At 44.7% G+C, this 14,431-nt stretch overlaps 1 protein-coding gene across 2 annotated transcripts; it reads right to left on the bottom strand.

Moving 5' to 3' along the window:
• Positions 1 to 1,892: 1,892 nt before the first annotated feature.
• Positions 1,893 to 12,859, bottom strand: UBE2A (ubiquitin conjugating enzyme E2 A). Of its 2 annotated transcripts, none has more exons than XM_043973917.1 (6): positions 12,800 to 12,859; positions 12,196 to 12,337; positions 11,926 to 12,006; positions 4,532 to 4,621; positions 3,508 to 3,596; positions 1,893 to 3,219 (listed from the first exon to the last, which is right to left on the bottom strand). In XM_043973917.1, the coding sequence occupies exons 1-6, from the start codon at positions 12,842 to 12,844 to the stop codon at positions 3,091 to 3,093; spliced, it is 576 nt and encodes a 191-aa protein (XP_043829852.1). In that variant the 5' UTR covers positions 12,845 to 12,859; the 3' UTR covers positions 1,893 to 3,090. The 2 variants fall into 2 exon arrangements, with proteins under 2 accessions (XP_043829852.1, XP_043829853.1); XM_043973918.1 differs by lacking the exon at positions 12,800 to 12,859 and adding an exon at positions 11,561 to 11,586 and having other exon boundaries at positions 2,849 to 3,219; positions 12,196 to 12,384.
• Between the last annotated feature and the right edge of the window lie 1,572 nt (positions 12,860 to 14,431).

Raw genomic sequence — 14,431 nt, 5'->3', positions numbered from 1 at the left:
GTCAAGTGTCTGAAGCTGGATCTGAACTCAGGTCTTCCTGACTCCAGGGTCGGTGCTCTATCTACTGCACCACCTAGGTGTCCCCCAACTCTTCTGAATGGTGTATTAAGCGCCTGCTATGTGCCAGCCACTGTGCACATGAATTGCTGAGGCTACAAAAAGATGCAAAAGACAGTTCTTGCCCTCAAGGACCTCACAGTCTAATGAACTCTGGTCTTGGAATTGGGAGGTACAGCTTGTGACCCTGTGAAATTCCCTTGACTGCTGAACTTGTTTTCTCCCCTACAAAATAGAGGTGAAAATCTGATTATATTTTCCCTATGTCGATTGGAGGGGCTGTGAGGAAAGCACTATATAAATGTGAGAAATTATAATAGTATTATAGTACAAGTACAGTTTGCAATGAGGAAGGTTTCTAGTTTTCCACCAAAGCTGAAAATAAGCAGCAGCCACCAACATACTTAAGAGTTCACATATATTATTAGCTGGCCCATTTCCAAAGTATTAGTTGCTATTAACTCCAATTATTTGTAATATTTCAGAGCTGTGTCCCACCTTAAATAATTATTTTTGCCCATGTTGTGCTATCACATTTATTACTAACACCTCCACCCCCCCCATTTTCATATGGAGAAAAATGCAAAAGAATATTTGGAATAATTTGTGGCTTGGAAGCTGGTGATTGATTGATCCTGACTCTTTGGTGTAAACAAAGGCAGCAAAAGGCAAACTGCTACCTGGCACATGTAGATTTCTCAAACGTGCTATTGAGGGATGTAGAGTGTAGGCCCCCAATAACCCTTATTGTTGTACAATTTGTTCAGTCATTTTTCAGTTGTGTCTGACTCTCAGTGACTCCATTTGGGGTTTTCTTGGCAGAGATACTGGAGTGGTTTGCCATTTCCTTCTCCAGCTCATTTGATAGATGAGGAAAGTGAGGCAAATGGAGTTAAGTGATTAGCTCAGGGTCACACAACTAGTAAGTATCTGAGGCCAGATTTGAGCTCAGGAAGATGAGTTAAGAAGAGAGCCAAGTGCTCTATCCACTCCCCACCTGGCTGTTTATATGACTTGAGTTCACTGAACTGGTGGCATTTATGCCTATGATTGTGAAGATAAAATGCAGTACGTTAAGCTTAAAACTGCACTAAGTCCTTTGAGACACTCCCCATGTTCTTTAGTGGCAGCATCCACCAGAAAGGCTATGTATGAGACACTGAGAAAAAGGCCTGCCTTTCCTGGAATAATGTTCCTATTGCCCCAGCTTTGTCTAAGAATTAAAGAGTCCACCCGGATTTTTAGCCTAGTAGATTGATTGCACATACTGTCTCCCCACCTCCTAATATATCTTTATTTTGCTGACAGTTTATATCTTCCAAGATTCATCTCTCCATACTTTGGGTGGTGGTGGTGAGGCAATGAGGGTTAAGTGACTTGCTCAGGGTCACACGGCTAGTAAGTGTCAAGTGTCTGAGGCCAGATTTCAACTCAAGTCCTCCTGAATCCAGGGCTGGTGCTTTATCCACTGCAGCGCCACCTAGCTGCCCCTCCACATTTTTTAAAATTGCTATTATGCTGATGTTATTGCCCCTTTCCAAAAGGTCGGTCACCTTTTGGTGTTGGTATTGATCTTAAGCAATAACTGGGCTCTTGGGAAGGTACCAAGATTCTGCTAACTTTTTTTTTCTGGTGGGTCAATGAGGGTTAAGTGACTTGCCCAGGGTCACACAGCTAGTAAGTGTCAAGTATCTGAGGTCATATTTGAACTCAGGTCCTCCTGAATTCAGGGCAGGTGCTTTATCCACTGCGCCACCTAGCTGCTCCTCTGCTAACTTTTTGATCACTAGTCCACTACATTAAGCTAAAAAAGTAGTACTGGGAGAGCTTGCCTGGAAATTTAAGGTTACTTTTTATTTACAATTTCCGGAAAAATGTACACTTTTTACATGGGCTACTTGTGCAAAATGACTTGAACAGACTGAGCTGCACAAAAGATGACAATGGATGTAAACAGAACATTTATAAGCCGTGTCCCACACTGTTCTAATAAAGGTATCATTTATCAGAAAGTCCAAACGACCTTAGCCTGAAGGGTGTCTGGACTCTGACCCAAAAAGAGGGAGCCTTTTGGGAATCTGAAGGGACTAAAAAGCATACTTAGTGCTTGATCCAGAGCCTTGGATTGCACAAGATGCTTTTTTTGCCAAGAGGTACTCGGTGTTTCCTGGGTAATTTAAACTCCTAAGAAACAGAGAAAACTGTATGGACAGCTTGGCCTCCTCCAAAAACCAAAAATGGATCTCATTTTTCAGCAACATCCAAAGCAGAGGGAGAGTTCTTTACTTCCCTAGCTCAAACCTGAGATTGTCCCTTCAATACCTGGTTACTAGACCAGTTAGAGCCTGCAAATGTGGGTGGATGGGGTTGCTTTTTCTTTTGTAAGCAATGCTCCTATTTAACAACACTTTCCTTCTTGTCATTAACCTACCATCTCTGAGGAATAGCCCAGACTAACTTTATAAATGGCTTCTTTTACATGGAAACAAGTTTTTCCATTCTAAGTGGGGTAGAGTAAGTGCTTCAATCTGTTCCTAAGGCCAGCCTGGACTAATTTTTCATCACTTTAATCAGTTGGGGTTTTTAATATATACATATATATATATATATATACATATACATATATATACATATATATAATGTGCATATGTGCATAGGAATATGTAACCAAGCTACATACATAAGTAAGTACCCCTGTGTATAACCATTATCATTTTTAAAGCTTACTGGGAAGTACATTTAATGTACGATACTACCCTAAAATTGGAGATGAAGCACCACAGCAAAGGAATTCAGTATTAGTAATTCTTTTACAAGTAACCCAAGTACAATACATTTGACTTTGTAGTAGGTGTTCTCGGATGTCAGAAGGGGAGGGAAGAAAGAAAGCTTCAGCAAGGAAGGGTGGCAACAGCATAGCGGCTGTTTTGTTTTCAACAAAATAAATGTAATGATGCTAACAGGAAAAGAAGGCAGGGGCCAGACAGATTTGTTTTTCCTTGTGACCAGACTGTTCGTTTGTATCGTCCTGGGTCAACAATCACGCCAGCTCTGTTCTACTATTGCAGAAACTCGTTTTTCATATTCCCGCTTGTTCTCCTGGTATAGCTGAGCGGCCTGGCTGTTTGCTGGACTGTTGGGATTAGGCTCATCCAATAATGACTACAAAAAAAGAGAAAGGTTCAACTTGCCAACATTAAAAACCATTTCAAAATAAAGCTAAACTATCAACCAGGGCTATTTATTTGAGCTCAAGTGCCCAGACAGGAAATGTGTCTAGTCTCTTAATTCTAGCAGAATATTTTCTAGTGGCCTGGGGCTTAATATAATTTACAAACATCAACAAAACTAAGCAAGGAAAATGGCTATAATTTTCCCTTCCTTTAGGATATTAAACTAAATCATGTATATAAATGTTCAATAGACTTCAGTGAAAATTAGAAAATTCACCTGTATGGATGTCAAAATGGAGGAAACATCGTAGGTTGGACTCCAACGATTCTGAAGTATATCCAGGCATATACTCCCATCTGCATAGACTAAAAGCATAGCTGTATCAGTGTGCATACAGTATCCACTGCTATTATGACTGTGTACACAAAGTTGGGGGTGGTTCTTTAGTAGAGCATGTTAACAGGCACTCAACTGTGTGACTGTAGTCAGCAAGCTCAGCATCTTGTCACACACAACTTGGCTACTCTGATTCTCGGGGGCCTCCCTCATGTGGGCAACTGTTTGGCTAAACTGCCGATACCGGTCAGGTAAGAGAAACCATCTCTGTCTCCAGCTAGAAAGAAGATACCATCTATCTCACCCAGAAAAAGAAATGGGCAGAAGGGCAAGTAATGCTCAAATATGCCAACTGATAATTAGGATTAGAAAAAAGCAAGTGTCAGAACGAAGAACTTTTAAGATGTCCTTGAAGGATGATCAAAATCTAAAAACATGCTATAGGTCAAGCTGGCTGTGCTTCAGAGGTGTTCTGAAAAAGAAGGGTTGATCTTAAGCCATTTCAGGCCTTTCCATAATTTAACTCTCCCCCTCGCCCCCCAATAACATAATCCCTCACCTGTTCTGCTAGCTGTTCTCACAGCTACAAACTGCAGGAATTGTGACTCAGCTTATAGACTATGGATCTCATTGTGCCTAAGAGGGAGCCTGCCCAACTACTAGGAAAGCCTCATCCAGGAGCCATTTAACTGCTCTTCCTTTGGGACCAACACCAAAAGGCAACTCCAATCTGCCCCTGAAGATTTTTGGCCTGTAAAACCTAAAGGTCTTTAGGGAGAATTTAGGGTCTGAGACTGCTGGTCCAGGAAAGTGATTTCACTTCCCTCTACCCGTCTTCTTCCCCACCCCAAACAAAAGACTAGGCTTTTACTGAACTAGAAGCCAGCTAAAGCAATTCGAATGCTTTGTGTACAGATAAGTACCCTCCCACCAGAAAGACAGATAAAACGATCAGCATACTTACCATTGGGATGAAACATTTTAGAGACAAATCTTACTGTAGGTGGTTTGTTTGGATATTCTTCTGTGAATTCTATTGTAAGTTTAAATGTGCCTGTAGACAGAAAAGTTTAAACCACCATATTTACAAGCATTTCAGCTCAATATTGATTTGCTTAATCATAACTTACATTTGTATTCAGCTTTAGGGGTTGCAAAGCTCTTTCCTCACAGCAGTGTGCACGTAGGGAGTACAAAAGCCATTCTTGTTTTACAGATGAGAAAATCAGATTCAGAGGTGAAGAGATTTGCCCATGATCATAGCTAATATAATTTGTATTAAGCAAAACAGATACATACGTGGCTATGTATATTACTTATTCACGTGTATGTGCATAAACACATAAAGAAGGAAAAGAGGAAGCAAAATGAGACCTAAAGAAATGATACCATTTAGCCCTTTCCAAAGGTACAATTTTGTTCCTTTGTGTGACAACCCCTTTAACCCAACGTTTGTTTTACTCCTCTAAATGTTGAAATTGCTTAAACTGTTTTCCTCAAACTTCAGACCAGTCCATCTTGGGCTCAGAATTGCTAACTTTGATATAACACGCCACAACAAACCTAAAATGAAATAAAGCAAGTCTCTAAAAAGACTATTTACTATATGAAGTCCACTTTCCTTAGCCTGACATACAAGGCCCACCACGAAATGGCTTGACCCTTACTACTTCCTCCTCTGTCCCCCAGAGGTGTTCTTCCTGTTTCTTCTCCCCAACAGGAGCCTGTGTTCTCTCCCCCCAGTTCTTATTTCTAATTCCTGTAATGTCTCCCCTCTCCCCTCTCAACTTGTCGATCTATCCACCCTCCTAGGCTGAGCTCCAATGTCCTTTGAATTCAAGCAATGTGATTCTATAGCATTTTATAATCCTCATAGGCAGTATGTGTGTGTGTGTGTACATACATAAACTACGATCATGCTAATCATAGACATCCCTATCTTCCATACTATCATCTTCAGGGCTGGGATCTTGTTTATATTTGCTCCTCCTTCCAATGTCTACAATAGTATATGGTGCTTATATAAGCGCTTGCTTCTCTTTTTTATTTTTTAACCAAAAGTAGGTAACAAAAACTGAGAGTTAAGTCCTTTAAAGCAGTGGTGTCAAACTCAAATAGAAAACGGGGGCTCCCAAACTGTACCGAAGGGTCCCTCTGGGCTGACTTAGAAAATCACATTATTAATACTGTCTCTGATTGATCGTATTTCATTTATTTTGTTAAATATTTCCCAACGACATTTGACTCTGGTCCAAGCCGCACTCAGGGCTCTTGTGGGCAACCTCTTTTGACACCTTTGCTCTAAAGGAAACATGGTCAGACTCAAGATTCATTTCAAGTAAAAAAAAATAAACCTCTCACTTTTAAACATTAGTTCAATATGGAACATTAGTTAAACAATGACTACTAGAAGTACAATTCCTGAAACACTTCAGATTCCAGAAAACAATATCCCATTTCCAGTTTGGGGGATGGTCCATATGCATGGATAAACACAGAAAGTCTAGATCTGACACAAAATTAACAATCAGGCCAGAACAAAGTCACAGCAAAAGACACAGACTACTCCTAGTAGGTATGTTTTAAATCGAATTTTTTAAAAAATCCCAACTAGGGGCAGCTAGGTGGCGCAGTGGATAGAGCACTGGCCCTGGATTTAGGAAGACCTGAGTTCAAATCCAGCCTCAGACACTTGACACTTACTAGCTGTGTGACCTCAGGCAAGTCACTTAACCCTCATTGCCCTGCACTCCCCCCACAAAAAATCCCAACTAGTCAGAAAATTTGAACAACACAGCCCTGACTAATTATAACAGCACTGTACTTTTTGTAATTCTCTGTCCAAAACATGTCAATTGGGATGTCCTAAAATTTTAGAGGAAACAAATACACCACCCAAGCACCCAAGTTTCTCTGCCACCAAGAAAAACCAATCACCAGTTGCCTAACAGCCTACAGTGGCTCTCAAATGCCTTGAATAAAATAGAAATTGCTCCATCTGGCATTGTAAGCCTTCTACAGTCTGGCTCCACCCTACATTATTCCTCGCTATTTTAATAATATTCACCCAAATCCTCACCATGGCCTGGAGACGCCTTTAAGTTCCCAAAGGTTATGCCAGAAGAGTGTAAGCTCAAACCCTACACCCAGTTGGATGGGCTTTGAGTACTCTATGATACTATAACTCTTGACAGCCATTTCATTTACAGAAGACTTATCCTCTGTCAGTAAAAGAAAGACATGGAATACTCACACCAACAAAATTATGGATATTTGAAGTATTTTTTGAGGAAAAAACTCAAATGTCATGGAATAAACGAATACACTTTTTATTACCACCTGGCCACAAATCAATCTTTGCAATTGCTCTACATCTAGAGGATGTAGGGGGAAAAAGTTTAAGCTCTTCTTCAGTAGGAGGGCCGTTCTAAGTATATGCAACAGCATGAGTGTTTGAAGCTTCAGAGAGTTCAAAGCGTTCTCATCCCTTCCAAAAGGGTATGCTAATTCCAATTTCAGAATCTAATTAAATTTCAATTTTCTAAGATTTTTTTTGTGTGTGAAGCAATGAGGGTTAAGTGACTTGCCCAGGGTCACACAGCTAGTAAGTGTCAAGTGTCTGAGGTCGGATTTGAACTCAGGGCCTCCTGAATCCAAGGTCTATGCTTTATCCACTGCGCCACCTAGCTGCCCTAATTTTCTAAGATTCTAAAGCAGGAATCTGACTATATCACATATGTATTAAGATACATATGAATAATAATTCCAAAGGGCTCAGATTAAATTTTATCTTTTCCAGACCTACTGGTTAGAAAGGGAACTTAACACCAATTTTTGTAATGTCCTCAATTGAAGAGGCTCCTTCTTCTCTGGTGACACTAAAAGCACAAACTTCTTTGCCAGGTGAGAACTAGGGACTCACAAAATCATCTTGAACTGAGCTTCCTTCCCAAAGTCAGGACCACTAATTCAGTCATATGAGCAATGAACACTGGAGTGACAAACATCTTGGCACTAAAGCCGTGTCTTCAAAGACATGGGGCAAGGGTATGTGGTAGAAAGCATACTCAATTTAGGAGTCAATAGAGTCCTGGGTTCAAATCCTATCTCTTAATACTGGCTAGCAGGGGTCAGCTAGATAGAGCAGTGGATAAAGCACTGGCCCTGGATTCAGGTGGACCTCAGTTCAAATCTGGCCTCAGACACTTGACACTTACTAGCTGTGTGACCCAGAGCAAGTCACTTAATCCCAATTGCCTCAAAAAAAAAAATACTGGCTAGCTATGTAACCCAGAATGGTTACTGTAACCTCTGAGGCTCAGTTTCCTGTAAAACCAGAACATCTTTAGTACCTAACAGCCAGAATGACTGCAACACCCCATTCAAGTAATAAATGGAGAGCACTTTGTGAATGGAAAGTATTTATATTAACTCTTCTTTAGTACCTTGAAAATTTAGCTTGTTTAATCTTTAAATAACTGTAAGAATTAGGCCCTAGTTTTATATAATCTATTTTGGTTTAAGTTAAGCCTGCCAGAAAGGTCAAAATGTTATGGAGAAAGTACCCTGATTTAGAGAAATCTGATGGCTACATTTGAATTTGTAGCCAATAACCTGAGAACTCCCTTAGAACATTTAAAGTGATTAAGTTTTTTTAAAAAGGTTTCTACATAACTTAAGAACACATCTCTAAAATAAGAAGGTATTTTTCCCTCCCTAGGAAAGCCTTTCTGCATTGCCTGCCATTGCTGTGAGTTCTGGCAGGTCCTCCCGAGCTGGAGAGATGGAATACAGGCTGCATGAAGAGCAGCATGGATTTTGAGAGGCTCACTACCACCAGACTGATGGCCGGCTGATTTAAAAAAAAAAAAAACGACTTCTCTCAGGCAATCTCCTAAATTAGAGCTCACTTTTGATCTGCACAGGTGGAACCATGGGGTAAGAGGTCTTTGATGCACTAGAGCCACTCTTCTTAAAGTTATAGTTGAAGGGCTTAATGGGCTGAGAGACAGGATGGTATATTAGACAGAATACTGAGGAACTTAGAGCGAGGAGCCCTGGGTTTGAATCATGCCTTAAGATGCTTAGCTGTGTGACCCAGGACAAGTCACTTTCCCTTTCAGCAAAGCCTCAGTTCTCTCATCTGTAAAATGGAGATGATAACACTTGCACTACCTCCGCAGAACTGTTGAGAGGAAAGCACCCTGTAACCTTAAAGCCCTGTACAAATGTGAGCTGTGCTTATGGAGGGTTCCTTTTTTTTTTTTCTTTTCGTTTCTTTTTTTTTTCCCTCGGGGCAATGAGAGTTAAGTGACTTGCCCAGGGTCACACAGCTAGTTAAATGTCAAGTGTCTGAGGCCGGATCTGAACTCAGGTCCTCCTGAATCCAGGGCCAGTGCTTTATCCACTGCGCCACCCAGCTGCCCCCCACAGTTTCCTTTAAATAATAATCCTGTGCAATAATTTAGAAATGCATGAGACTCCAGCTCTTAACTTTTTCTCTTTTCTTTTGTATGTGCCAATTTTCAGTAGGTTAATGAAGTGATGCAAGTGAACTCTCAGAAGCCTCTCGTTGGCATCTGGCACCATTTTTTTGTGATCTGAGGGATTGTCTAACCTTTGGATTCATGTAAATGATGAGACATCATCTCCCCACGATTTTCACTTCAAAATAACTTCAAGAACCCCTCTCTTTTGCTCCCTCGGGCTCAAGCTGCGCTTCTCCTTAGCAACTGGTCGTTCCAGAAACTTCCAAAGACTGATAAGTAAGCCCCTGTGAGCTTTGAAGTTTCTATGGGTAGACTATCCACTAACAACTGTTCTTGACATTTTCTCTTGCTCCTTATTTCCATGATATATTTGAAATAGCCAAAGGCAATCATGCATCAGGTAGGTCAGTCTTTTCTATGCAAATCTTTTGTCTGATAAATGAGTATTCATAGACTGGTAAAAAGATTGCATAGATAGAGACAGGCAATAGATAGCCACAGGTGGTTAGTACCCTAAATACCCGAGGAAGTACAGTGTCAAGGATATGATTGTTAAGTAGGGGGGGAATGACAGTCAACATGGGCAGTGCCTTTCAGACCTAATAATGAGGTCAGTATGCACTTATCACATCATCACCAACACAGCCATTATTTAAGGGAAGGTCCAGGTAGGTAAGAAACCCTCCCCACCCCACCACTCCCCCCCCACACCCCAAAGTCAGACAAGGTTGTGAAATAGCTAAACTGCCAACAACCATCACAGTGCTTGCTGCACAATAAAGCTGTGCCCAGCAGAAAGCTTTCTGAGGAAAATGAGATGGGAAGCCAACCAAAACAAATGCTGTGAGAGCTCAGCTACTAAAACAAATACACACTGTTAATGTGCACATAGGACTGAAGTGTAAAGAACGCAACACAAATCTATCAGTGAAAAATCAAATATAGGTGCAAGTAAGAACTGTTGTTGTTATATAAAAAATAATCCAACTGATTTTTTCAGATCTGTGATTGGATTGTTATGGGGAACTCTGGATGAAGAAACTACTTCTACCAGTGCTGATCTTCAACTGCCTGGGGTTAAGTGAGGTTAAGTGACTTACCCAGGCTCCCACAGACTGGCCAGTCAGAGGCCAGAGTTGAACCCAGGTCATTCTGCCTCAGAGGCTATCTATCTATCCACTTAACCTTGCCTCTGCAAACTGCCCTCCAATGTTCTATCAGTTCTTTTCATCTTGGTACTTTTATTTCACTTAACAGCAACTGAAGAGAGAGGAAAGGACACTCTCAAGATAGTCAGCTGGCAATTTATGTTGGTTCTAGACACGACCACCACCAAGATGCCGGGCTAAATGAAAACTAATTTAAGATTTGAAGAGGTACCAAGATGGTGAATTTCACCCACTGCAATTTTTAAAATGTTGCAGAAACAAAAGCTTTCATTATTCAATCTTTAATAGTTTAAAACTGCACTAAGACTCTTGGGGTCACCTTGTATTTTACCTTAATTTGCCATTAAAGGACACAGTCAGACTATGTTTACTTTAGTCTGGCCAAAAAAAAAAAAAAGCAAAAATCCCAGAATTTCAGAGTTGGAAGGATCCTCGGACTCCATTTAATCCAACCCACAGCCCTAATGAGAATCCCCTCCATAATCTATCCCCTCCAATGAGGAGGAAGCCTCCGAAACTCTAAGTCCTGAGACAGCCCATTCCCCTGTAATTGTTCAGAAGTTTGCCTCTTTGCAACCTTTCCCATCACTCCCAGTTCCTGTCCTCTGAATTCAAGCTAGCCTCATCTCGATTCCTCCAGACCAAAGCTTCTTAAACTGTGAATCTAGATCCTACGGGGGGGGGGGGGGTCACGTAACGAAATGTGGGGGTGGAGAAAAACTTGGCAACAGTAAAAGTTACGTATACCCATTTTATATATCTACATACCCGGGGTCGAGTCAAAATTTCTCAGGTCAGGAGTGGGAAAAGTTTAAGAAGCCCTGGTCTAGACAATCCTTGAGCTACTCGAGGAAAAAAAAAAAGGTCTCCTATGGGCTCCCTGAGAATGCGGATGTTAGATAGAAGTCACGGTGAGAGGCGAAGACGAACACAAGGGGGTGGGTTCTCTGCATTGGTTCAGAGCACGAATAGGGTCCACAAGCTTTACGGTCCCCGATATGGTTTTTAAAAGATCCTCCGACTTCATTAACAACAGGTCGGGTGGAAAGGAGTTTGCAAGGCCGGGCCAGGGGCCGGCCGTCCCGCAGGCAAAGTCCCCCAGTGAGCAAGCAGCGGCGATCAGCGCTCTAGTGCCCCCTTCTCGAGCCCCGATAAAAGGTACCAAAGTGGAGTCAGGTGGTCAGCAGCCTGAACAACCTGCCAAACAAGGGCAGCTTCCTCTCGCCTGCAGGAGGTGGAGAAGAAAAGAGGGGGACGGGGCAGGGTGAGCGGGGCCCCACTCCTGCCCCAGCTCAACAGCCGGCTCTGAAAGGGAGGAAGGAGAGCGCTTCTTACCATCTTCGAACGGGGTCCCCTCGGGCCTGCAAGAGAGAGGCCGAGTCAGCGCCGGCTGCCCCGCTGCCCTCGCCCCCTCCCGCCCCGAAGGCCCCCGCGGGCATCGCCAGCCGCGGGCCTCCCGCCCCGGGCGCGCCGCGCCGCACCACGGCCCAGCGGGCTAGCGGCACTCGGGGCAGCCGCTACTCCAGCCCCCGGCTCGGGCCGGCCCGCAGGCCGGCCGGGCGAGCAGTCCCGTCCGGTCCTCTCCGCTCCTGTCCCGTCCGGCTCCGCTCCTGCCAGTTTCCCGGGCCCCCTCCCCCCCCTCCTCCCGCTCCCCCACGCGCGCGCACCCGCCCGCCTCACGGCTCGCCCGGCGGACTCACCCGAAAATGACCGCGTTCCACACCATAATGTTGTTCTCCGACGGGGCTCCGCTGACCCCGGCAGGGGGGTCCTCTTGCAGCCTGAGGGGGGGAGCGCAAGCGGAGCTCAGCCCGGCCCGGGCCGCTGTCCCTGCCCCTGCCCCTGGCCCGACCTAGCCCGGCCCGGCCGCTGCCCCTGCCCCCGGCCGGGACCCCGCCCCGCGCCCCGCGCCCCGAGGCCCGCGGCTCCCGGCCCCCGGCCCGCGGCCGGCCTCCGCTGCCCCTCCTTACCGCTTGAAGTCCCGCATGAGGCGCCGCCGAGCCGGGGTGGACATGTCGCGGACTGCTGCGGGCTCAGGGGTGGGGCATAGACCAGCGGCCGGGCAGCAGCAGCGGCGGCAGCAGCAGGAGGAGGAGGAGGCTGAGGCGGCGGCTGTGGAGTAGGAGGAGGGGGAGGGGGAGGAAGGGGAGGAGGAGAAGGAGGAGGAGGACGAGGAGGAGGAAGATGAGGAGGAGGAGAAGGAGGACCTAGTACAGACGCAGCCGGCGCACAGTCGGACTCGGACGGGAACGCTGGAGCCCCGCGCCCAGAAGAGGGAGGGCCGATACCAACCCGAGTGGCCCCAGAGGGGAGACGGAGGAGGAGGAGGAGGAGGCTGCACCACTGCCGAGGCGGGGGGGAGGACGGGTGGAAGGCGGTGACAAGAGCTGCGCGAAGTCACCAGAAGGGGGGGGGACGAGCAGGCTCCCAGGAGCAATAATTAACAGTGCAACTCCAGGGAGAGGGAGGGAGGGGCCATACTGGGGGCGTCCATGGAAGGATGGGTTTAGTCCTAAACCAACCCCCCCCCCCACACACACACCCTCACCCCCCCGCCCGGTCCCGGCCGCCAACCTCCTGCTCTAGGGCGCTCCCACAGAAACACTGGGGCTGTACCATTTAGCGAAAGGCGTTCTCAGGGGGGTACGAGCCGCCCCGCCAGCCCAGCCTGGAGCGGGGCCGGGGAAGAGCAGAGCTCCAGCTTTGCTTACACCCACGGGACCAGGCAGCGAGATCCTGGAGGAGGGTTGTACCATCGACATCAAAGGGGCCCCGAGGGAAAGAGAGTTCAACTGAGTCTGCTGACTTGGGGAAGGGGGGGGGGAGGCCACGGGGAGTGAAAATATAACTTGAAGCCCTAAGTATCGGGAGTCAAGGTGGGCCACCCTCTGAGATGGGGAGGGAAAGGGGACGGAAAAGGAGCCAGCAACTACTCTGTCCCAGCCCTGTGATTCTGCAGCCACGTTTACAAACACCCGTTAACCAGGACTCAGTTATAGACTAGATATTGTCTCGTCCGGGATCCAGAAGGATGCCTGGACAGCAGCAGGCCGGGGAGACGCTAGCAGTTATGGGAAACAGCATCCCCCAAAAAGCTTCTCTCACCTCCCCTCTTTTTGAGTTTATTATTTTTACTTTCAAATAGCAAGTATTTTTTTAAGTGGTCTTTCCCTCCCACTACCCTTGCCCCTATTAGCACGTAAAAAACTCGAAAGACAAATCTCTCATTAGATACCCACATAATCATGTAGCAAAACCAAATCCCTACGTTAGCCATGTCCAAAAAAAAAGTCTCTGCATTTCAAGTTCATCACCTCTCAGGAAGAGTGGCTCATTTCGGCTTTCTTTCTTCCTTCCCTTCCTCCCTCCCTCCCTCCTTCTTTCTTTCTTTCTTTCCTTCCTTCCTTCCTTCCTTCCTTGTTTTTGAGTTGATCAGAGTTCTAAAGTCTTTCAAGGTTGTTTCTGTCTAAAATGCTATCGTATAAACCGTTCTAGTTCTGCTCTGAAACTGGCCATTGCTTAATTTCTGGTGGCACAATAACATTCCATTACATACATATATACCACGATTTGTTTAGCCATTCTTCAAAAGGAGGATACCCCTACAATTTCCGATTTTTGGCTACTACCTGAAGAGCTGCTATCTTTTTTATTTTTTTAATTTATAGACACTTCTGAATTCTTCAGTTTCTTTGGGGTATAGGCCTAGAAGCAGCATCGCTGGGTCAAAGGGCACACAAATTTGGTAACTCTGGGCATACTTCCAAATTGATTTCCAGAATGGCTAGCCCTATTCACAGTTCCTGCTTTAGTGTACCTGTTTTTCCACATCTCCTCCAGCATTTGTCATTTTCTTCTTTGGTCATCTTGGCAAGGTGGAACCACAACGTTGCTTTAATTTAATCAATATTAGTTATTAAAGTAAATTAAACTTCACTTGACACTTACTAGCTGTGTGACCCTGGGCAAGTCACTTAACCCCAATTGCCTCACCAAAAAACAAAACAAACAAAAAATAATAAATTAAATTTAATAAATAATATTAATAATGATTTACTACATCTAATTATTAGTGATTTAGAGCAATCATAACTAGGATTTCTTCCTCTGAAAACTTCCTGTTCATATTCTTTGACCATTTTTAACTATTGAGGAATGGCTCTTTATCTTAGAAATTTGAATCAACAACCGAAAGGAGATTTTAAA

Source organism: Dromiciops gliroides, chromosome X, assembly GCF_019393635.1.
Source record: "Dromiciops gliroides isolate mDroGli1 chromosome X, mDroGli1.pri, whole genome shotgun sequence".
Classification (NCBI taxonomy): domain Eukaryota; kingdom Metazoa; phylum Chordata; class Mammalia; order Microbiotheria; family Microbiotheriidae; genus Dromiciops; species Dromiciops gliroides.
Note: the sequence above shows the minus strand (reverse complement) of the source record. Positions and strands in the feature narration are given on the sequence as shown.

Excerpts from the sequence above, each read along its gene's own strand:
- UBE2A (XM_043973917.1), bottom strand. The coding sequence starts at position 12,844 with ATGGTACAGCCCCAGTGTTTCTGTGGGAGCGCCCTAGAGCAGGAG. Across the intron at positions 12,007-12,195 it reads CTCATGCGGGACTTCAAGCG|GCTGCAAGAGGACCCCCCTG; the intron begins GTAAGGAGGGGC and ends TCCCCCCCTCAG. Across the intron at positions 3,597-4,531 it reads TAAAATGTTTCATCCCAATG|TCTATGCAGATGGGAGTATA; the intron begins GTAAGTATGCTG and ends CTATGCTTTTAG.